At 37.4% G+C, this 26,110-nt stretch overlaps 1 protein-coding gene across 2 annotated transcripts in view; it reads left to right on the forward strand.

Moving 5' to 3' along the window:
* Window positions 1–847: 847 nt before the first annotated feature.
* Window positions 848–26,110, forward strand: part of mid1 (midline 1) — a 46,584-nt gene continuing 21,321 nt past the window's right edge. Inside the window, exons 1-2 of one of the 2 annotated variants that reach the window (XM_077216951.1) lie at window positions 848–998; window positions 21,210–21,898. In XM_077216951.1, coding sequence (XP_077073066.1) covers window positions 21,263–21,898 — 636 coding nt within the window. In that variant the 5' untranslated portion in view covers window positions 848–998; window positions 21,210–21,262. Of the gene's footprint in view, window positions 999–12,461; window positions 12,712–21,209; window positions 21,899–26,110 lie in introns of those variants that run through there. The other variant, XM_077216950.1, reaches the window with a different exon arrangement.

A 26,110-nucleotide genomic window follows, 5' to 3' on the forward strand; every position in this document is an offset into this window, starting at 1 on the left:
CTGCAGGTGTTCTTCATGTGGTTTCAAACGTGTATCATACAGCTGTTATCATGCATGCTTTTTAAAAAATCTTTAATCGTTTGTATTAACATTAGTTAACACGAACTAGAAATTAAACATACTTATAACGCATTTAATAATTGTAGTTAATGTTAATTCAACATTTAGTAATACTCTATCACAATGAAAAGTTGTATCTGTTATTATTATTTAAAGTCGATTCTCTATCGGTTAAACAGTAAAGCTGCGTGAATCCTGCGCGGAAGAACACGTTAGTCTTGTGTTTGTGCTTCGGTTCTGCGTCTCGAGACATTTCCCGCAAAATCAGTCCCGACTGCTTTTTGCACATTTTCATTAATAACAAGTTATTGTTTATATATACATATAAAGTAAAATAGTGTTGCATTAATGAGCCTGAGATAACATCAACTAACAATGAACAGTTGTAGTATTTTTATTAACTCACTTCAACAAAGATTAATAAACACTTATTTTTCCACAGTTCACTGTGACCATGTTGAAAACAGCTTGAAATAAAAATGTTTCACTTTTGCCACGGACCCGTATTCTAAGACTATATATAGCCTATATATTCATGTAAATATCCAATTTATACTGTGATATATTAATATGATTAAAGTTTAAAACAATGATTTGAAAAAAACTAAATTTATTTATTTCTAATCTAATCTAATGGGGTTTTTTTACAGTTAGTTTAATTTTATTATTTATTTATTTTTACGGATATTCGGATCCCAGTTTTAAACCCCGCCCACGTGGTCAGGCGGCCCGCCCTCGCGCTCTGATTGGCTGGTTCGGCTGTCCGTCATCAGGCCGATAGAGATGCAGAAACTGAAGCGACACACACTGAAACACACACTGAAACACACAGCGACACACACTGAAACACACAGAAGCTCTTTGACAGGCTGAAACTGGACACTGGCCGAAACTCTTAAGCGTTTGCTCACTTTTATCAGACTTTCATCATGTTGCAGGTAAGAAGAAACACTGCATTCCTTCAAGCTGCTCTTCGAAGAAGTGATTTGTACTTTTCAGTGCTTTATTGAGGACAGACAGGGAGTTTTGAGGAGTTTTGTTGCAGATTCAGTCTGTGAAAGTCATTATTAATCTCCTGACTTCATCAGTTTCTGGAAAGAGAGAAAGAAAGAAAGAAAGAAACGCAGCGCCTCGGATGTCTTGAAGTAATCGGTGAAGTTTATCTCGGGACATTTCTCTTCTTTATAACAGATGTCAGTGTTAAGATGTCATCCGTGTCCTCAGTCCACATCAGCATATAATAATGACTGAAAAATAGAGCTCCAGATTCTGCGCGTTTTATTAATATGCAATGGCAACTTGATGCTGATTTATTTAACAATGCAATATGCAAATGCATGCTGTAAAATATGCAATTATCAAATATATCTCAATATTTATTTGCACCGAGTGTCATTGAATAAAATTCAAAATATATATATTTTTTTTATTCCAGAAACATGCAAATATACAAAAATTCAGGAGAACATACGAGTTTAAAAAAAGGACATTCTTCATATGTATGTGAGTGATAAGAAGAAAATAAAAGTTTAACTACCCTACATTTTTTATTGCAAAATACAAAATCATAAAATAATTAGTAAAACTTTTCACAGTAATACAGTGTTATAGTGGGAATGATATGCGTTGGTTGTCAAAGACTATAATGTGAAACTTCATGTAAAAACCACTTGCTTTCATGCATCTAGTGAACTATTGAGATATCTTTCTGGTGAGATCAGGAAGTGAAGAGAAACACTTCTGTTATTGATTGTGCCAGTGATCAGCCCATGTGTTCAAACGCCTGAATCCCGAGTTGATGGATGAACTCGTTCACAGCATTGATCTGTTCATCGACTGCTCTTCTGCTTCAGTTTCAGGACTCGAACTGTGGAAACATCGATCTGTGGGATCAGGACACGTGTAACAGTGTCACGCATTATACAAGTAACTTGAGTTATGTAATCAGATTACTTTTGTCAAGTAACTGAGTCAGATAAATGATTAGGATCTTTTTTTTTACCTCACTATACCGGGAAATAACCTGATTTAGCCTATTAATAAACTCTCCACCTTTGCTAGCAAAATAGAAAAAGATTCTCATATATAAAACAAAGTAATAAAACTTGCGCCGCCGCAGCTCCGCCATCTTGGACTGAACGCAACACAGCTGTCACAGAACTGAACGATACCGGTTCCAATTCAAAAGCGGTTAAGGAAACTTAATAGTAGTTTCTAGTTTTTAATATCTCTATAGCCTAAACTAAAACGGCGTGTTGAATAATGTAATAATGCTCATGGAACGATCGGTTTTTAATTAAACAATTTCGTCATAGAGCACGAGCTGTCAAATAGCCTATTTATTTACCCCGATAACTTTCGGGGATAATCCCGTTTTCATACAGCACAATTTTACAACACTAGTAACAACAGCCCATGTTCCTCATGACATTATTGACAAATTCATTGAAAAAGCCAAAACACAATGAACAGTGAGTTAGGTGAAAGGGACACATTAGTCAAGAGAGAATATGTAATAGTAATAGAAGATCATCACAAAATGAACAGTAATAAAATTGGTGACGGTAAGTAGATCACATCATCATTTCTGGCTGCATTACACACAACAAATCAAACATTGTGCAAGTAAAGTGCACACATTTACGTTACTACAAATAGAATGGCAATGGTAAGTATATTAGCTGTTCTATATGTTTAAGTCTTTAGTTTTATTATAATTTAATTCATCTTGACTGATACAAACTTTGTACAACACATGTTACATTTGATACAGAAAGAGAGAGTTAATGTACAGATTTACAGATGACTTAGCTTTAAACATATTCTGTAGAGCTTCTGTTTGGGCTGTGAGAGTTGTGGATTTTGGGTCCGTAGTATATGATGGATTCTGACTCTATTGAATAGTTTCACCATGTATACAAGAGTGTTTTTGCACTTTTCCTTGTCACGCACAACTTCCCTGCACTCACTGTTGTACATGCCGCTATTTACGTATGCGTATGCTGCGCACTAACATTAATAAAAACCTTTTCTACTTTACCTCTCTGGATCTTTGGGGAATATATGAAATGCTAGTTGATTGGTTGTACACTGGTAGTTGTTGCAGTTGATGGCAGAACACTGTTTTCTTTGTTTCCAATTATTTCCAGACATTATGCTGTACAGTTGTGCTAACGGTAAAACCGTTGGTTCAGTCCAAAATGGCGTCAGCGCGACATCAGCGCCATCTAGCGATTGTTACCAAAACTGCGACGGAGTTTCGCCTCTTGTTACTTCTATACTGTTTGTCGCCGATCTTACAGGCTGACGATTGGAGGATATGAAAATGGAGCATATCGTTCAACGCTAGTAACTAGTAAAGTAAGTAGGGGTGTAACAATATATCGCAATACAAAAATGCTTCAATATGTACTGTGTGGATAGGAACAATATATTTTGTATAGTTCACCCAAAATAAAAATGAAAATTTAGTGTCAGTACTACGTTAAATGTTGAACTATATGTTGAATATAATGTATAATGCAATGGGGGAATATTTGTGTGTCCTGATAATGCCAAATATCTTGATACCAGTAAAAAGTGGCCGACATTATTTTAAATGTATCTAGTGGTAGATTTTCAGCTTCTGAATCATGAATATTGTTATTCTGGCGTCTCTATTGTCCCGCGCTTTGGATTTATCAGCACCAAGTCCAAGCCTGTTCTTATTTTACCAAATTTAGCATTTTAATCAACAGTTCATTTTTTGTTCACCTTTTGTCATATGTCTTGGAGTATCGCAATAATATCGTATCGTGAGTTCAGTATCGGGATATGTATCGAATCGTGACGTTATGGGGTAACTTTACACCAATAAAAGTAAGGCATTTCTTTTAAATTTACAACAAAATATCTGAGTTACATTTTCAAATACATAAAATAAGTTAATTGTTCTTTAAAGAGCTCATGTTGAGAGAGTCGTGAGTGCAGAGGCGCGTGTGAACATGATGATTATTGTACTTTTAGAATAAATGTGAACATTTACTTGTCTCACTTGCACTAAAACAGATTCAGTATTACTCAGAATTAATAAAAACAGTGAAATGCAAACTTTAGAATATTACACAAACCTGCAGTAATTAAATGCATTAAGTGGCCAAACTCGCCACTCGGTTGCTAGAGTGTTGTGCATGATTGCATACGAGCCAACAAACATGTCTGTACGATGTTCTGGTGCTAAGATATGGCTTATTCATTTTGTTCAGGTGGTTGCTAGGGTGTTCTGAGTGGTTGCTAGGTGGTTGCTAGGGTGTTCTGGGTGATTGCTAGGCGGTTGCTAGGGTATTCTGGGTGGTTGTTAGGGCGTTTCTTGGGTGTTTTAGGTGGTTGCTATGGTGTTGCTAGGCGGCTGCTAGGGTATTCTGGGTGGTTGTTAGGGCGTTGCTTGGGTGTTTTAGGTGGTTGCTATGGTGTTGCTAGGCGGCTGCTAGGGTATTCTGGGTGGTTGCTAGGTGGTTGCTAGGGTGTTCTGGGTGGTTGCTAGGGCATTGCTAGGGTGTTCTGGTTGGTTGCTATGGTGTTGCTAGGCGGTTTCTAGGGTATTCTGGTTGGTTGCTAGGGTGTTCTGGGTGGTAGCTAGGGCGTTGCTAGGGTGTTCTGGGTGGTTGCTAGGCGGTTGCTAGGGTGTTCTGGGTTGTTGCTATCGTGTTCTGGATTGTTGCTATGATGATGCTAGGGTTTTCTGGGTGGTTGCTAAGGTGTTACTAGGTGGTTGCTAGGGTGTTCTGGTTGTTGCTAAGGCTTTGGATGGCAGTTTGCTAAAGTATTTTTGGTGGTTGCTAGGCAGTTACTAAGGTATTTTGGGTGGTTGCTAGGCTGTTCTGGGTGGTTGCTAGGCAGATGTTAAGGTGTTTTGTGTAGTTGCTAGGGTATTTTTGGGTGGTTGCTAGGGTGTTTCTAGGCGGTTGGTATTGTTATTTTTGGTGGATGCTATGGTTACTAGGTGGTTGGTAGTTGTCACAGATGGTTACTATGGAGTTTTTACAAAGGTCTTAAAATCTTTAGTAACGAGTGCATTTAGTATGGCACTCGGCCTGCAGCCTCATGCCTATGGCCGAATCACAGCCATTCTCATATACAGCGATACTGCAAGGCTACGAGTGTGATATTGCTCATTTAAAATGTATTTATTGGTTTAGGGTAGTTGCTAGGGAGCTCTTAGTGGTTGCTAGGGTGCTGTAACTGGTTGCTAGGGTGTGGCTATGAAGATTTTAGGACATTACTTATTGGCTGCTTGATAATATAAATCCTGAGGGAGAGAGAGAGGGAGAGACGCAGGGGTGTCAGGCCCTTTGGGTCTGTGTGTGTGAAAACGTCGGTTGAGATTTGTGACAAACTTTGCGGGAGAATAACTAGAATGTACATTTCCTGAAGAAATTGTGAATGGGTGCTTGCAGTGGCAAAACTCGCCACTCGGTTGCTAGGGTGTTGTACATGATTGCATACGAGCCATCAATCATGTCTGAACGATGTTGTGGAGCTGAAATGTGGCTTCTATATGTTGCAATATGGTTGCTAGGTGGCTCTAAATGGTTGCTAGGGTATGAATACACAGTTACCATGGTGATATTTACAGACTGTTTCCCAACCGAAACAAACGAGCCAACTCCCATCTCTATACGATGTTTTGAAGCAGAGATATATGTCTTGATAAACAGTTGCTATTGGACTCTGTTTGGTTGCTATGGAGCTGCCAATGATGAAGCTCCAAAGGCTGCTTGTCGCCCTACACCATAGAAAGTCAATGGGGCAACTTTGGGCAGCTCCTGCCCCTCAGGGGTGCAACTTTTACCCCATTGTGAGGTATGTACTTACAGAGCCTGTCAGCCTCTTCAAATGTGGCAAATCACACGTTTCTGAGAAATCCTCGCTCGGAGCTATGAGTCGTCAAAGTTTGTTGCAATGTTAAGTCTATGGGATTTTACGGACGCTTTTTCGCCCCTGGGGCAAACATCGTACCCCCGATTCCTTTTTAAAGTCATAGCACACCACTCCTGGATAATCGGCATGATTTGATGCCTCATTCATGGGTCTGTGACAAAAGCTGTGGGAGGAGTAGCGCGTCAAATTCTTCGTGGAATAATAAAGAAGAATATAAGTATGAGCAATAACAATGGTGAGTGCCTTGCCTTTGGCAAGCACCACTAATAAGAATTAATGTTAAAAAAATATATTTTGAATTCCGATTATTTTTCTTTCAGCATTTCAGCATATTTTTTATTTATTAATTTATTTTCATTTGATTTATATACCCAGACTTATTATATTATTTTATTTTTACAGTAAAATAAATTAAAAAAAACTAATCAAAGGTTTTGGATTGCCTCATGGTCACACATGCAAATAAAGACGAGATTGAAGCAACAGTAACTGTATATATATATATAATATTTACTCATATATTTTGTATATTTTTTATTCAGTCTATTTTTATTTATTTTTATAACATCATTAGCATATTTTATTTTAATTTATTGAGACTTTCTAATATAAATGTACAAATAATGTAAAAAAAAAAAAATCAGCAACAGCAACTGTTTTTCCGCCGTGGCGTCAGGATCATAGAGACCAGAGCTGGCAGCAGTGTGTGTGTGTGTGTGTGTGTGTGTGTGTGTGTGTGTGTGTGTGTGTGTGTGTGTGTGTGTGTGTGTGTGTGTGTGTGTGTGTGTGTGTGTGTGTGTGTGTCAGCAGTCCGTCAGTGCCGGTCCTCAGGCCACATCTGTGTGTGTGCAGTCCGTCAGTGCCGGTCCTCAGGCCACATCTGTATGTCTGTGTTTGTGTGTGTGTGTGCAGTCCGTCAGTGCCGGTCCTCAGGCCACATCTGTGTGTGTGTGTGTGTGCAGTCCGTCAGTGCCGGTCCTCAGGCCACATCTGTGTGTGTGTGTGTGTGTGTGTGTGTGTGCGTGTGTGTGTGTGTGTGTGCAGTCCTTTTTTTATTTTTACAGTAAAATAAATTAAAAAAAACTAATCAAAGGTTTTGGATTGCCTCATGGTCACACATGCAAATAAAGACGAGATTGAAGCAACAGTAACTGTATATATATATATAATATTTACTCATATATTTTGTATATTTTTTATTCAGTCTATTTTTATTTATTTTTATAACATCATTAGCATATTTTATTTTAATTTATTGAGACTTTCTAATATAAATGTACAAATAATGTAAAAAAAAAAAAATCAGCAACAGCAACTGTTTTTCCGCCGTGGCGTCAGGATCATAGAGACCAGAGCTGGCAGCAGTGTGTGTGTGTGTGTGTGTGTGTGTGTGTGTGTGTGTGTGTGTGTGTGTGTGTGTGTGTGTGTGTGTGTGTGTGTGTGTGTGTGTGTGTGTGTGTGTGTGTGTGTGTGTCAGCAGTCCGTCAGTGCCGGTCCTCAGGCCACATCTGTGTGTGTGCATTCCGTCAGTGCCGGTCCTCAGGCCACATCTGTATGTCTGTGTTTGTGTGTGTGTGTGCAGTCCGTCAGTGCCGGTCCTCAGGCCACATCTGTGTGTGTGTGTGTGTGCAGTCCGTCAGTGCCGGTCCTCAGGCCACATCTGTGTGTGTGTGTGTGTGTGTGTGTGTGTGCGTGTGTGTGTGTGTGTGTGTGTGCAGTCCTTCAGCACCGGTTCTCAGGCCACATCTGACACGAGCTGCTCTGAAGCTGCTGGGAAAAACACACTCTCTCTCTCAGCTTATTCTCCATGAGAAACGAGTGATACTGCAGACGAGTCACGGAACGCATTCTATTTATCATTCATATTTAATAACTGTCACTGATGTGAGTTTGACCCATATCTCCAAACCTGTCAAGAACATGCAAATCATATTTCATTATAATAAACATATAAATATATCAAATAAACACATTTTGCACAGGAATAATTTATTAATCTTTTATTTTAGAATCATATTTCACTGCAGCAATTTTTTTGGACAATTAAGCAAATGTTCACACAAATTCCCATTACTTTAATGTATATAAATATCCAGATATATTATTCAAAATTTTGGCAGTAGATGTTTGTACTGCAATAATGTACACTTTAAATTTAAATTATAATTACAATTTATATGAATTAAATTATATATTTTATATATATATATATATATATATATATATATATATATATATATTTCATAAGTCACAGACAGGAAAAAAAGCAATGTTAAGGTCATGTGTCCAAAAAAATTCTATGATATTTTGTTGCAAATCCATCTGTCACTTAGTATTATGGCTAACATAAAACTGTGTATACGGGGAAAATCTGCTGTTTTTGCATTTCTCTCTTCAGCCTGTCATGTGAAGGAGGCTTTTTGATGGACTTTGTGGTTCGTGGTAATATTAAATCAAGATGAATTAATTTGAAGGTGTTTTTATATCCGTGTAACATCTGGGCCTGACGCAAAACCAATCGACTGGACAGCAGGAGAGAAGGAGAGGAGAGGAGAAAAGAGGAGGAGAGGAGGAATTGAGATGAGAGCAGAAAAGAGGAGGAGGAGAGGAGAAAAGAGGAGAAGAGGAGAAAAGAGGCGGAGAGGAGATAAGAGGAGAAAAGAAAAGAGGAGAGGAGAAAAGAGGAGGAGAGGAGAAAAGAGGAGGAATTGAGAGGAGAGGAATAAAGAGGAGGAGGAGAAGACGAGAACAGAGGAGGAGAAGAGTAGAAAAGAGGAGGAGAGGACATAATATGCTCTCTTTTAGGAGCAATAGGAGAAAAGAAGAGGAGAAAAGAGGAGAGGAGAAAAGAGGAGGAGAGGGGGAATTGAGAGGAGAGGAGAAGGAGAGGAGAAAAGAGGAGGAGGAGAGTAGAGGAGAAAAGAGGAGGAGGAGAGTAGAGGAGAAAAGGAGGAGGAGAGTAGAGGAGAAAAGAGGAGGAGGAGAGTAGAGGAGAAAAGAGGAGGAGTAGAGTAGAGGAGAAAAGAGGAGGTGGAGATGGGAGAAGATGAGTAGGAGGAGAGGAGAAAAGAGGAGGAGGAGAGTAGAGGAGAAAAGGAGGAGGAGAGTAGAGGAGAAAAAAGGAGGAGGAGAGTAGAGGAGAAAAGAGGAGGAGTAGAGTAGAGGAGAAAAGGAGGAGGAGAGTAGAGGAGAAAAAAGGACGAGGAGAGTAGAGGAGGAGGAGATGGGAGAAGATGAGGAGAGGAGAAAAGAGGAGGAGGAGAGTAGAGGAGAAAAGGAGGAGGAGAGTAGAGGAGAAAAGGAGGAGGAGAGTAGAGGAGAAAAAAGGACGAGGAGAGTAGAGGAGGAGGAGATGGGAGAAGATGAGGAGGAAAGGAGAGGAGGAATTGAGAGGAGGAGGAGAGGAGGATTAGAGGAGAAAAGAGGAGAGGAGGAAATTTTTTCCAGTCGATTTATATATTCTAGGTATTATCAACTGGCGGAGTTTTGAGATCGCAATAGACGTGAAGGACTATAATGTGTTAAGAGCTCGCTCAAGTACTGGGGAGCTAAACCATTTAGTGCTTTGTAAGTAATCAGCAATATTTTAAAATGTATACGATGTTTAATAGGGAGCCAATGCAGTGTTGACAGAACCGGGCTAATATGGTCGTACTTCCTGGTTCTGGTAAGAACTCTAGCGGCTGCGTTTTGAACTAGCTGTAGTTTGTTTATTAAGCGTGCAGGGCAACCACCCAGTAGAGCATTACAATAATCTAGCCTTGATGTCATGAACGCATGAACTAACTGTTCCGCATTTGTCAATGAGAGCATATGACGTAATTTAGATATATTTTTAAGATGGAAGTATGCGGTTTTACAGACACTAGACACGTGACTTTCAAATGAAAGATTGGCATCAAAGAGCGATCCCCCCCCCCCCCCCCCCCCCCCACACACACACACACACAGGTTCCTAACCGACGACGAGGGCTTAACAGAGCAGCATCAAGTGTTAGACAGTATTCTAGTTATTATGTGAGGAAGTTTTTTGTCCAATAATTAGAATTATTATTAATTATATAATAATATAGAGGGGAGAGGAGAGGGGAGATGCAGATCCAGCACATGTCCTCAGAAGAGAAGCTGATGGAGAGATAGACAGACACTGACTCTCTCCAATCTCTTTCCACTCTTTCTCTAGGCGGAGTCGCTTTTCCTGGAATTATCAGGCAGCTTTTCCTGTTGTGCTGACTTTACTTACTCTCTCTCTCTCTCTCTCTCTCTGAGTCTCTGTGTGTTTATTAGTGATGTACGATTCACCAAAGAATCATTCTTTTGAGTCGAGTCCGCTCATGAACCAGTTCACAATACCGCACTCAAAATGACTCGGTTAACGAATCGTTTTGAATCATTACGAACGGTTCTTCAGTCAACTCTTTCAGACTCGCTGTGATTCAGAGTGTATTTTTGTTTTGTTTTTTGTTAAACATTATGCTAAACACTGAGGTCATAACCCTACAGTCTATGGTCATAACATGTATACATTTTAGTGCTTCCCATAGTTCATTTTGGGAATTAATAATTTTAACAATATTTTACTATCTAAAGAAATATAATTATCGATGTATTATATATTATCCTCTTCCTTTCCATTTCAAACTGTTTGTAGGCGACAGTTTTGAGGTCTGAGCCGTCAAGCTCATGACATGATCATATTATAATATTACACAATCAAAAACACAATGCAAACAGGCCCGGTGTGGTGCTTTAATGACATATGCAAATATTCACTGAGTTTGCATTTGTTGCTGTTTAATAGTTTAGGAAGTATCAACATATTTCAGATGTTTCTCCCAAAACTCCCTGTGGGAAATAAAGCTACATTAAATGTGTTGTAATTGTCAGTCACTGGTTCTGTTCAAAAATTGTAATGTTGGTTGCTTCGAAGTTGGATTTTAGTTGGTTGTAAAATCGTAAAAAATCTCAACTATACACTATAATTCATCTGTGAATTTTTTTTGTTGAGATAATCAATAAAATAAAAGTTAGGGTAATATTTATAATGCCACTATAATGCAGTTTTAAAAGTTCCTAACAATAGATTTACATGCATCTAAGGTTTAAAAATCAGCTGTTTCTTCTCAGTGTCTGAAACGCTTCGATCAAAGATTCAGTCTCTCTAAGCTCCGCCTCTCTGAGAGCTGCTCTGCTGTGATTGGTCAGAAAGCAAACGCTCATTATCATATCTGAATCTCAGCTGTTGATCACAGTGATACGAACAGTAACGATGGCGTGTGTTTTACCGCATCAATCTCAGAAAACAGCGTCTTCTCGACACGAACAACACGAACCAATTATATGCTAATATTAAGATCATTAATACTTTCACATAGCCTCATTATTTCACATAACATGTATTGTCTTTAAAAATGTCATTTCCACAATATTTGGTAATGTAACTTACAGCAGTTTTTGATAATTAATATTTTTATAATCATGCTAGGATTTGATTAATAAGCTGCTGTATAATCGTCACATAGCAGAAATATTATGAATTATAATGTGCTGAAATATTTACAACTTGAACATGCAAAATCTGAAAGATGCTAATTAATTTTGTGAGATGGTTTATAAATAGTTCGAGTGTTTTCTATATTCATAATTTTGATTACTGTTTAATAAAATATTTTGCATTCACTTGTGTCACAAAATAAGGATTTATTTCTGTTGATATTGACTAAAACTCTTCCTTTCCATTTCAAATGTTTGGAGGCGACAGTATCGAGGTCTAACGTGCTTTTATGTTTCTTTCTTTCTTTTTACTGAATATTTGCTGCAATAACCTGAACTTACATCAATGTAATTACAATAAACAAATTATACATTAGCTTTATGGTTAAAACATGAAAAAAATGAAAACAAAACATAAAAATAAAGTCTAAAATTAACAAAGACTATAGTATATCCATGACACTAAAACTTGCACGCTTTTTTCTTATTGAATACAAATCTGAATACAACAACATGGCATAAACAGTGTAAATACAGAGAAAGAAAACGCATGAAGACTTAACACAACAGAACCATATTGAATCCATGATAAAATAAACATAAACACACATAAAATGAAATAATAATAAATATAATAGAATATAATTAAAATAAAGTTAATTAATTAAATAAATAAATTATAAAAACTATACCAGATTATATAATTCAAACAAATTACAAAGTTTTACTGCATTTTGATTTTTCATTTTAATGAGGGCGTATGAGAATTCATTACTCAATTCATTATTCAATTTAATTAATTTCTGAATATAATAAACATTTTAAAAATGTACATTTATGTATAAAATATTTTGCCAATAATCCGATATGCCTAAATATTTATTGATATGTTTTAGAAATACCGCGCCGTGATGTCAGTGTTACGTGATGACGTAAAAGAATCACATCTCTAGTTCACTGAATCAATATGTTCGAAAGAACCGATTCGCGGAAATGGGTCGGACTTCCCTCTGTGATGTGTGTGTGTGTGTGTGTGCGCGCGCGCGCGTGTGAGTGTGTGTGTGTGAGTTCAGCGTCTCGCACTGGCAGTGACTTTGGATTAAGCGTGTTATGGGGGAATGAACCATCTGGAATTCTTGCTCTTCACAAGAGCTTTTCTCCGAACAAAACACGCTTTCTGAAATCTGAACAGAAGTTCTGGAAATGGCTGTGAAGCGCGAAGAGACGCGAAATCCATCGGTGGGTGAAACACAACTGCGTTACTGTAGTGTGTGTTTGTGTGTGTGTGTGTGTGTGTGTGACAGCAGACTGTATGATACTCTGTATATGAATCTGTCTCCGTGTAATATTCCGCGTGCATCTTTAGTTTGGATCTAATGCACAATGTTGCACTCCGAGGGTTTTTGGGAAACTGTTACTTTACTGAGTTTAAAGTTCATTTCTGTGAAAATGGGCCACATTTTGTTCTGCTAAACTGCGATTGTCAAGTCAATTAATGTTTAGAGTAATAGGAGATTTGGTAACACTTTAATTTACAGTGTCATTGTTACACGTAGTTACTGTAGTATGAATGATGCATAATTACATGCAACAAACCCTAAACCAATTCATACTGTAAGTAAATGTAGTTATTATTACTCAGTACTTAAATATATTATTACAGTGTAACAAAGACACCTTAAAATAAAGTGTAACCGAAGATTGTTTTTGGTCCGTTGCTCAGAAGGGATTTTAACAGTTAAACATTAATTCGATTTAATACTGTTTATCCCATTTAATCCTCATGGACATTAATGATAAACTAATCTTCTGATTAATTATCTTTTATGGCTTCGTTTAGAGTAGATATTAGGTACAAAGCTGCAGTTTGGTCTTAACATAATTCACATGCATTTGTATTATTTATTATATTGTATTATTGAGGGTTCTTGGCTTGGCTCTATTATTTTTAAATGTGAAATATGAAACCAGGGGCATATTTTTGTGCATATTTGAATTAAAGGAAAGTTAATGATGATAATACCGTATGTGTATTCCATATAAACTAATCTTACTATAATTTATGATTTATTTTAACTTTTTTATTGCGGTTCAGATTCATAGATTCGTCACATAATAAACGTAGGTCATTGTTTACAGCAGGCTACTGTTTCTGTGCACATTTGTACAGATATTGTATTAACTTCAAACAATTGCCCTTTTGTTTGGCGATGGCTTTGGAAAGTGTAATTACTGGATCTTCACAGGTCATTGTGGAGTAACGAGCTTCATAATGAGTGTGTGATGGGAATCCGTGTGATTGAGTGTGATGGACATCAGAGCATCTGCTCCCAAACAAAGACTCGTGATTCTGCTCGACTGAGCCGTCAAGCTCATGACATGATCATATTATAATATTACACAATCAAAAACACAATGCAAACAGGCCCGGTGTGGTGCTTTAATGACATATGCAAATATTCACTGTGTTTGCATTTGTTGCTGTTTAATAGTTTAGGACAGTGGTTCTCAAACTTTTTACACCAAGTACCACCTCAGAAAATATTTGGTATTTCACCAAGTACCACCTCAGAAAATATTTGGTATTTCACCAAGTACCACCATAATGACCAATATTAAAATACAGTAGTGTAGTAGGCCTAACTATTCAGCTATAGCTATGCACAGCTCTAAACCGAAGCAGTTTTATTTCTAATAAGAATATTTATTATTGTCAGACCCTTTTTATACGGTGTAAAAACCCAGTCTGAACATTAACACTGCACTGTGCTGCTTACATACAGGTAAATAAAAAACTTAAATAATGATTAAATGAAAATGTATTGTACTTAAAAGTTAAATAAAAACTGTACTGTACTTAAATGTAAAGTAAAAAAAGAAAGTACTGTACTTCATAAAAAATGTTTAACGTGCAGCTGCAAGAGAAAACCAAGACAGACAGTGGAGCTGATCAGCTGTAAAGAAAATATCATCGCGTTAGTTGAGCCAACACAATCTCATGAAAGTGCGTATCTATACCACGAATGTTATTTCTCGTGCCATTTATACGCCAAAAATGGTTTTTGGGTGCATATGATACGCACTGAAAACCCCTTGGGTAGGATTAGGGGTGGGGAGTGTGTGCGTATTACACGCCATAAACTGCATATCAAATGCACGCAAAAACTATTTTTGGCGTATAAATGGCATGAGAAATAACATTCGTTGAATACGAGCTGTACGCGCGACGGGCGCCGCCTTGTTAGTTTGTGCCGCCGTTCAGAGAATCAGATCTGCTGGATTTAAAACACGTGAATCAGGGAAAATGTCATATTGCTTATATTGCTTATATAATCTCAATATTGAGAATATTGAGGTCAATATTGTGATTTCAATATGCGATTGCGATATAATAAACAAATGGTTTCATGAGTCAGCTTGCTCGGTTCTCAAGGAAAATGCACACACAGATTAGTGATAATGCTGAAATGTGTATTTCTCAACTCAAACTAGCAACAACTAAATGATTGATAACACCTATAATGATCAATAAGCCATTGATGTCTGGATAACCCCCCCCCCCCCCCCCCACAAATTTTTAACATTAATTATAGCCATCCAACATTACAGTGATTCCGTCATTGAAAGCTATCAATTTTTTTAAACATTTATTAGGCTTCAAAAAATACAACAATTTCCTGTCTAACAGGTATGACATATACAGAAATTGAATAAAGTTATCAAACAGTCTGTGCTGCATACATTTTAAATTATATATAGACTAATCTAGGGCTGCAACTAACGATTATTTTGATAATCGATTAATCGGACGATTATTTTTTCGATTAATCGGATAGAAATTAAATTAGATTTTTTTTTTATTATAACTAAATAAAACCGTAAATCAGGGTATTTATGTGTAAAAGTGTACTTTAAAAAGTGCAAAAGCCACACATTGAGTTTTACTAATATCAATATTTGCATTGTTTTTAATGATAATTGCTGATGGCAAGTTGACAAACATGATTATTGTTAAAAAAATGATATCCAACATATTATGTTTTAACACAATTTTTGTTAAAACAAATTTACACAGACATGTTGTTCAGATGTGAATATCTGAACTAAAAACAAACTAAAAACATCTCAAATATATAATTCATTTAATTTTTATTTAAAATTAATTATATATAAGGAATATAAGGATAAAGAATGTAATATATATTATATATAATATATAAAAGAATAATATAAGGATAAATTGATTAAATAAATATAGAAAGACTGAAAACAATTGTGTGAACGTAGAGCCGCAGTACATCGCGTTTGAAAAACAATTAAAACTTAGTAGACAAATGCTATAAAAAGAGAACGGAATGGAGGTAACGTTACCCAGCAAGCTAACAGGCTTGAGTAAAGGACAGGAGAAATTATGCATTAGTGCACAAGCATTCGCTGAAAACCACTGAGTACAGTGACTAAAAAACAATATTTTACTGCTGCTGTTATTAACTGCCTTTGTATTTAATGCTTCACTTTGTAAAGACCGTTTTAATTTAACCTATTTCTGCGGTAGCGCTATTTTAATCCATCACTTACGTTGCGAGCGAACTGATTGCGCAACCTGATGCTCGAGACAAAATACAGACATCCCAAGATCCCGGAAGTCCCGGGAGTCTCCCGCATATTGATTGCGGCTCCCTGATGCCCGCGAATTAGTTCAAACTCCCGAAATCTAGAGCGCGCAAGCAAGAGCGCGCATGCGAGACAGAAGAGACTGCTCCAAACCGTGTAGCGCGCGCGCTCGGCAGAGTGCCTGAGGGAGAGAGACCTTGCGTGTGTGTGCGTACCAGTAAACGCTCCCCGTGACGTAAGCAGACCAACTAATCGATAATGACATTCGTTGACAACGATTTTCATAATCGATTATAATCGATTTTATCGATTAGTTGTTGCAGCACTAGACTAATCCTTATTAAACTTACAAAAGATATTTAGTCAAGAGCAGTGAGTGTTTTCACTGTTCCCTTTGTTCTTTGATTCACTTTACTGACAGAGATAATTAGTGGCTGCTGTGTACTGTCCCTTTAAGAGCAGCCGCTGCTGACAGAGATAATTAGTGGCTACTGTGTACTGTCCCTTTAAGAGCAGCCGCTGCTGACAGAGATAATTAGTGGCTGCTGTGTACTGTCCCTTTAAGAGCACCCGCTGCTGACAGAGATAATTAGTGGCTGCTGTGTACTGTCCCTTTAAGAGCAGCCGCTGCTGACAGAGATAATTAGTGGCTGCTGTGTACTGTCCCTTTAAGAGCAGCCGCTGCTGACAGCGATAATTAGTGGCTACTGTGTACTGTCCCTTTAAGAGCAGCCGCTGCTGACAGAGATAATTAGTGGCTACTGTGTACTGTCCCTTTAAGAGCAGCCGCTGCTGACAGAGATAATTAGTGGCTACTGTGTACTGTCCCTTTAAGAGCAGCCGCTGCTGACAGAGATAATTAGTGGCTACTGTGTACTGTCCCTTTAAGAGCAGCCGCTGCTGACAGAGATAATTAGTGGCTGCTGTGTACTGTCCCTTTAAGAGCAGCCACTGCTGACAGAGATAATTAGTGGCTACTGTGTACTGTCCCTTTAAGAGCAGCCGCTGCTGACAGAGATAATTAGTGGCTACTGTGTACTGTCCCTTTAAGAGCAGCCGCTGCTGACAGAGATAATTAGTGGCTACTGTGTACTGTCCCTTTAAGAGCAGCCGCTGCTGACAGAGATAATTAGTGGCTACTGTGTACTGTCCCTTTAAGAGCAGCCGCTGCTGACAGAGATAATTAGTGGCTACTGTGTACTGTCCCTTTAAGAGCAGCCGCTGCTGACAGAGACGAATCTCACACGCGCCTCATTCTCTCACGAGTCACAACTCTTTACGTCCATCATAAGACTGCTCTTATGTTATGAAGAAACTCGACAAAAAGACATTTTGGCATAATTGTGTGTTATTGTTCGTTCAAGCGCGAAAGAGAACTGTATTCTGGCGCATGCATGAATAGTTTAAAAGCATTTGCATGAATAAGAGCGGGATCATGTAACACTAGCCAAATTATGACAAAAATTAACAGATGCTGCGTTAATTGCCCTAATTTGTTTAGGCTATTTCATATAAAATCTCAGCATTTTGCGTCATATAATCGCATAGGTTTGACATCGCGTTGCGATATGATTAATCGTGTAGCACTAACGTGAATTCATCCACTTCTCCAGAAATACATGAAAGTAAGTGGCCGGTGAACTGGGAGAAGAATAGATTAAACTTTTACAATTATAATGGAAAGGATATTGCCGCTTCCATAGACATCAGTGTGTAACTCTAAATGTGTTGGTTTTTTTTAATTACCCATGTGAATTTAAAAACCTTAAATAAACATTATATGGTTAAAAACACTGAATATTTAGTATAAATATATGATCAGCGCCGGCCAACACGCAGAAGCACATTTGAATTTATCAGTTGATCACGTGATGCACTGACAGATCTAATCACACCGGTGTGATCGTACTGGGAATTCAGTGATTCCTCTTCGTAACGCACTTTGAGAATCAGTGGTTTAGGAAGTATCAACATATTTCAGATGTTTCTCCCAAAACTCCCTGTGGGAAATAAAGCTACATTAAATGAGTCAGTAGTTGTCAGTCACTGGTTCTGTCTATAATGTTGGTTGCTTCAAAGTTGGATTTTAATTGGTTGTAAAATCTCAGTTCTAATTATCTCAGTATAATTCATCTGTGAAAATTTTAGGTCAGGGCTCCAGACTGCAAACGTTTTTTTACTGGGAGCACTGAATGTTTAGGAGCACAAGCAGAAAATGTAGGGGCACACCTTAAATCAGCCCGCAACACAGTTTTTCATATTTAAATATGAAATAAATAGACTTATCATACAGACAAGTATGTTAAGTCCTACAGAAAGTATTTGGTAGCACTGGGGGCTGACGATAAAGCACTGAGCTTGAGTAAAGGTGTAGATAAAATTAACTTTAATTATTATCATTCATAATGTATTAAAATAATTTAAATCAAAACAAGTGAAAATGTAAATTAGGGAGTGGAAATAGCTAATAAGTGCTCCTCTGCAGCCACTGTTACAATGGTAATTTAATGTGTTTTTTATTTTTAAATAAGTGTGAGTTTTCCTACATCTTATAAGTGGGGTGTAAATCTTTGAAGGATGAACAAATAAAGTTTTGGTCATCACATTAAAGATACCATTTAAATATGAAAATATTAGAGTTTTGAAGTGCTGGAAAATATGTGTAGTACTTGTAAGGTTTTGACCATTTCTGCAACAATACCATGGCTACAGTAGTGTTACTACAGTAAATCCATGGTGAATGTTGTTCATTTGTGGACTTAAGTCCTTCTATAGCTTGTTCATTTATGATACACATTAGGGCTGGGCGATATGGCCAAAAAAAATGATCACGATAATTGTTTTATATCAGTCGGTATCGATAATTATCACCATAAATGTCACATTTTTATTTCTTTCAAGTTTAAAGACAGATTTATGCTCCTAAGTGAAAGTTGTAGAAACCAGAGCGTTAATTGTGGTTTTAAACTACTCTTTATTGTCAGAACATTTCACAAATCTCAGGTAGAACATTCAAACATTTGTCATTTTTCCTTAACAAAATAAATATCTTAATAGAAAATTAAATTTCTTAGTTTCTGCATGTGCTAATGGGGTATATTGTTACGAGTCTTGAAACAGGTTTGTGTTGCCTGACTTTGATGGCACGTATCTTCAGCACAGTTAGCAGTGCAGGCTGCAATATTAATATTACATGTTTTGTCTTGAAACGCATATTTGACATGTTTCTCCTGGTTTGCACGTCAGCGCTGTCTGATCTGATCTATTTAATCTGATCTGATTAATTCTGTGACGAATTCAATGTATTTCTTCACTGGATCTCCCAGCGCTGTGTTGTAACGGTGTCAGGTGATTGAAACCGGCTCGCGACTCGAATAGCTTGCGGCGCTTCGCTGTCTATTGTTGGTCCGAATTGATAATTGGTCTGTGAAGCACAAATGAGTAGCGCATCGTTCCGCTTTAATTTCATTTGTTGATATTGGGAAAAGCTTTGGTCGTGCAAGCGCGACCTTAACAAAAATTTGGTCGCACTGGCATGAAAAATTGTGGCAAAATGCGACCATTTGGTCGCAGTCTGGAGCCCTGCACTAGATATAATCAATTTTAAAAAAGTTAGGGTAAAATTTAATGTGCCCCTATTATGCAGTTTGAAAAGTTCCTAACAATAGATTTACATGCATCTAAGGTTGAAAAATCAGCTGTTTCCTCTCAGTGTGTGAAACGCTTCGATCAAAGATTCAGTCTCTCTAAGCCCCGCCTCTTTGAGAGCTGCTCTGCTGTGATTGGTCAGAAAGCAAACGCTCATTATCATATCTGAATCTCAGCTCTTGATCAACAGTGATACGAACAGTAACGATGGTGTGTGTTTTATCGTATCAATCTCAGAAAACAGCGTCTTCTCGACACGAACATCACGAACTCTTCCAGTCTCAGATACACTAGTGTTTGAGGGCGGGGCTAAGAGACGCTGCTCAGCCAATCAAGACCACAGACTGACATTATGTTAATTAGTTACAAACCCACGTAGATTCTCCAGGAAGTGAGACTGAATTACTGACGACTCGTTCCAGTTCAGAATCACTTTTGATCTTTGAAACTTGTACGTTAACAAACAGCTTTATTACACACTACATGAAAGGGAATATCCTAAAAAGCATAATAAGGGGACTTTAAAAAACTGCACTTTATTGGCTCCATTGAAAAGTGCTATAAAGATGAGTTTTTGTTCCAAGCTGCTCGGATCATCCAGAACTGAGATATTGAGGTTTCTGTAAACGTCCATATGACTAAAATTTGTCTGGTGGTTTTGCAATAACAAAATACATATAGTTAAGCACTCAAAAATAATCAAGCAATCTTTATCGGACTGCATGAGATGGATTGAACCCATCCAGTAAGAGTATTAGATTTCAAATGAATTTAATGAGAAATGTTTGAGTTCATTTTGAGATCTCTTCTGAATCACTAGAGGATTTTCCTATTACTGGGATCTTTTACTCCGGGGGAACATTGGAGTAGCAGGATAAAGAGCTCTCACTTTTGCTTTTTCTTTCCTAAAGCCTATGATTATCAAATATGAATGAGTCATGAAAGCTTTGAGTGGTTTGTGAGGCAAAATACACTGCCGCTCAAGAATTTGAGGTCGGTAGGATTTTTCTAAAAGAAGTCTCACCAAGCCAAGGCAGTATTTATTTAATTGATCAAAAAATACAGTAAAATAGTGAAATATTTTTCTAATGTACATCAGCTTATCAGCTTACAATCATTTATTCCTGTGATCAAAGCTGTATTTTCAGCATCATTACTCCAGTCTTCAGTGTCACATGATCCTTCAGAAATCACTATAATATGATGATTTGATGATCAAGAAACATTTATGATTATTATCAGTGTTGAAAACAGTTCATGCTTTTGTCAAAACTGTGATACATTTTATTTATCAGGATTCTTTAATGAATAGTAAGATCAAAAGAACAGCATTTATTTTAAACAGAATCTGTAACATTAAATGTCTTTACTGTCACTTTTGATCAGTTTAAGTGTTTGAATGAATGTTTGCCACTGGTCCGATGACTGTTTTGAATGTTGAACCAAAAGTAAAGCCATCTTTAATTCCTTCATAGACGGCTAAACGGCTTCCCTGGGTTTCGCTGGCGTCCCGATCGCTTCACTGAAGATGGACACACTGGAGTCGGAGTTGACTTGCCCAATCTGTCTGGAGCTGTTCGAGGATCCTCTTCTTCTGCCCTGCGCCCACAGCCTGTGCTTTAACTGTGCTCACCGAATCCTGGTGTCCCACCGAAGCTCATCCGACGAGTCCAAACCCGTCTCTGCTTTCCAGTGTCCCACCTGCCGATATGCCATCGCCCTCGACCCGCAGGGCCTAGACGGGCTCAAGCGCAACGTGACTCTGCAGAACATCATCGAGCGCTTCCAGAAGGCCTCGCTGAGCGGCCCGAACTCCCCGAGCGAGACCCGGCGCACGAGCATGAGTTCCCCGGTCCAGTGCCAGTTCTGCGAGACCGACCCGCCCCAGGAGGCGCTGAAGACCTGCGTCACCTGTGAGGTCTCGTACTGCCAGGAGTGCCTGCGGGCCACGCACCCTAATAAGAAGCCCTTCACGGGTCACCGGCTGACGGAGCCGGTACCGGACGCTCGGGTCCGAGGACTAGCCTGTGCCGAACACGCGGAGGAGAAGGTCAACATGTACTGTGTGACGGATGAGCAGCTGATCTGCTCTCTGTGTAAACTGGTCGGGCATCACCGAGAGCACCAGGTGGCGGCGCTGGGGGAGCGCTTCGACAAGCTGAAGGTGAGCCACACTGGGGAAATACAGTAAAAATCGAATAAAAATTGTGATTGCGATTTAAATGAAAACAAAAAAACTAGGTTTTATTAGATTGTTTTATAGGTGTTTTATGATTATATATCAATATGATTATAAAATATTAATAATAATACGATTCGACAAGCTGAAGGTGAGCCACACTGGGGAAATACAGTAAAAATCTATTAAAAACTGTGATTGAAATTTAAATAAAAAAAAAATCCAGGTTTGATTAGATTGTTTTATAGGTGTTTTGTGATTATATATCAATATGACTATTAAATATTAATAATAATACGATTCGACAAGCTGAAGGTGAGCCACACTGGGGAAATACAGTAAAAATCGAATAAAAATTGTGATTGCGATTTAAATGAAAACAAAAAATCTAGGTTTTATTAGATTGTTTTATAGGTGTTTTATGATTATATATCAATATGACTATAAAATATTAATAATAATACGATTCGACAGGCTGAAGGTGAGCCACACTGGGGAAATACAGTAAAAATCTATTAAAAACTGTGATTGAAATTTAAATAAAACAAAAAATCCAGGTTTGATTAGATTGTTTTATAGGTGTTTTGTGATTATATATCAATATGACTATTAAATATTAATAATAATACGATTCGACAAGCTGAAGGTGAGCCACACTGGGGAAATACAGTAAAAATCGAATAAAAATTGTGATTGCGATTTAAATGAAAACAAAAAAACTAGGTTTTATTAGATTGTTTTATAGGTGTTTTATGATTATATATCAATATGACTATAAAATATTAATAATAATACGATTCGACAAGCTGAAGGTGAGCCACACTGGGGAAATACAGTAAAAATCTATTAAAAACTGTGATTGAAATTTAAATAAAACAAAAAATCCAGGTTTGATTAGATTGTTTTATAGGTGTTTTGTGATTATATATCAATATGACTATTAAATATTAATAATAATACGATTCGACAAGCTGAAGGTGAGCCACACTGGGGAAATACAGTAAAAATCGAAAAAAAATTGTGATTGCGATTTAAATGAAAACAAAAAATCTAGGTTTTATTAGATTGTTTTATAATTATATATCAATATGACTATAAAATATTAATAATAATACGATTCGACAAGCTGAAGGTGAGCCACACTGGGGAAATACAGTAAAAATCGAATAAAAATTGTGATTGCGATTTAAATGAAAACAAAAAAACTAGGTTTTATTAGATTGTTTTATAGGTGTTTTATGATTATATATCAATATGACTATAAAATATTAATAATATACGATTCGACAAGCTGAAGGTGAGCCACACTGGGGAAATACAGTAAAAATCGAATAAAAATTGTGATTGCGATTTAAATGAAAACAAAAAAACTAGGTTTTATTAGATTGTTTTATAGGTGTTTTATGATTATATATCAATATGACTATAAAATATTAATAATAATACGATTCGACAAGCTGAAGGTGAGCCACACTGGGGAAATACAGTAAAAATCGAATAAAAATTGTGATTGCTATTTAAATAAAACTAAAAATCCAGGTTTTATTAGATTTTTTTATAGGTGTTTTGTGATTTATATATCACTATAACTATAATATATTAATAATAATTATAGTAATAATAACAACAATAATAATAGTAATTATTATTATTACTATTATTATTGTTACGGTCACCAGCTGGAGTGCCCTTGAAAGCCACCAGAGGGCACTTCACAACAGATTATTGTCATTCCCTGATAAACTACATTTCCCAGAACTCACTCCCCGGACTCATCATCACTCATTGTTTTCACCTGTGTCTCATCTTCTTGTTTACTCACCCTATATAAGCCTGGTTCTTTCTGTCATTCCCTGCGAAGTCTTGTGTAGTGTCACACTGCAATTCCGAGCGTTCTCCCTGGTGTCATGTCTCTTGGTTTTTGGATTTGTTGCCTGATCCGTGGATTACTCTTTATTACCCGTGTTCCTGCCTTGTTGTGTTTGTTATTGTTTGGACTGATTACCCGGTGTTTATGACCTTTGCCTGTTTTCGACTACAATCGTGGATTATCCTTTCAATAAAACTGCATTTTCTTCGGACAAGATTGCCAACGCCACGCCATACATGAAATATTGCCATTGTAATATTTAAATGTAAAAATGATATAATACATATATTTTCATTGTGAAGAAAACAAGTGAAGAAATTTGTACAGAATAATGTCCTTTCCTAAAGTAATAATAACAATAATAATAATATTTTGTGATTTTTTTTTACAGGAATATCACCATTTTCTTTCCTTGTTTTATTTTAAACTGTTGTGTTGCACAATTTTTTACAAGAATTTTACAACGAGAATTTTAAAATGTATATTTGATTACATTTTAAGAGATTAATTAAACTGTTAAAACTTTTATGTGTTCATTTAATTACCACCATTTTTGGACATACAGATTTCTATTAAATCATCAAAGACAAGCTCATAAACTCACATCTTTATGATTACATAAAAAAAAAAAAACTGCTTTTGACATTTTGGCTTAAAAAAAGCTCCTTCTATTCCAGGTTTTAGGGCTACAATCTCAACCGCTATTAATGTGCCAAAATTCTAGTTAGCTTGCCAACTTCTAGAGTAACAAACTTTATTTCTTGGCAGAACAATTTTTTAAATATTTGTCTTTTATCATATTTTGCATGCCCACATTTTATAAAAACAATAAGCCCCTCCAGGCTGTGAAATAATCACTGTAGCTTAAATCATGAAATGTTTCTGAAACTCAATTATAAGTGCAGAAGACGGTCCTGATGATTTATATATTTACATTTGTAATGATTCTCATTACCGTAATGCTATATATAATATAAGAACATGAAAAGGATGAGAATCACCTTAAAGAATAATGAGAATTACAAAAAAAGGCATTTACAAAATTGTGGAGTAAAAAAAATCCTAATGTCATGATGATAATGTTAAAAAAAAATCCTAATGGCCCCAAAAATAGGCCTTTTTTGTTTGTTACAGAAAATGTAATTTTAAATAACCTTTATCCCTTTATATCACCACTCAGTAACAGTGTGAGGGCAGATCGTGTCCTGCTGTCTGTCACTGATGCATCATGTGACCTACTTTACAGGTTCACTGAATCCAGCCTGATCATGCTGTCGTACGAGACGCTTAGATTAGCATGGGTGGACACACACACACACACACACACACACACACACACACATATGTGCTTGCGCACTCACGCGCACACACACACACACGCATGCACACACACATGCGCACTCACGCACACATACGCACACTCATGCACACACCCATGCACACACACACACACGCACATACACTCACATGCACAATCACACACACACATGCACTCACTGATAATAACACAAACATGCTCACATGCACGCACACACACTCACATGCACGCACACACACGCACATACACTCACATGCACAAACACACGGTCACATGCACGCACACACATGCACAAACACACAATCACACACCCACATGCAAATGCATACACCCACAATCACACATGCACATGCACACACTGATAACACACACGCTCACATGCACGCACACACACTCACATGCACACACTGATAACACACACGCTCACATGCACGCACACATACTCACATGCACACACTGATAACACACATGCTCAAATGCACGCACAAACACTCACATGCACACACTGATAACACACACGCTCACATGCACGCACACACACACACACACACACACACGGTCACATGCACGCACTCACACTCACATGCACACACAAACACAAACGTTCACATGTACGTACACACACTCACATCCACACACACATACACACACACACACACACACAAACACACATACACACACACACACACACACTAAAGCCCTTATAACGGTTGTGTATTCTGATAAATAATAGACAGCAGGTTATATTTACTGCTAGAACATTTCAGAGCCTAAAGTGTGAGTGTGTTATAAAACACTCTTCTATAAACTACACTAAAAACACTGTAAATCTGGATCACACGCTTTCTGTAAAGCACAGTATTTCTCAGGGCTCCAGACTAACTCTATTCCCGGGAGCGCTGAAGCCCTGACTGGACATTTCAGGAGCGCAAGCAGAGATTTTAGGGGCACACCTTGAATCAGCTTGCAATGCAATTATGCAAATTTCCCCCAAAATAACTGTAATACT

Source organism: Siphateles boraxobius, unplaced genomic scaffold, assembly GCF_051911475.1.
Source record: "Siphateles boraxobius isolate OS27281-9 unplaced genomic scaffold, OSU_SipBor_1 7, whole genome shotgun sequence".
NCBI lineage: Eukaryota > Metazoa > Chordata > Actinopteri > Cypriniformes > Leuciscidae > Siphateles > Siphateles boraxobius.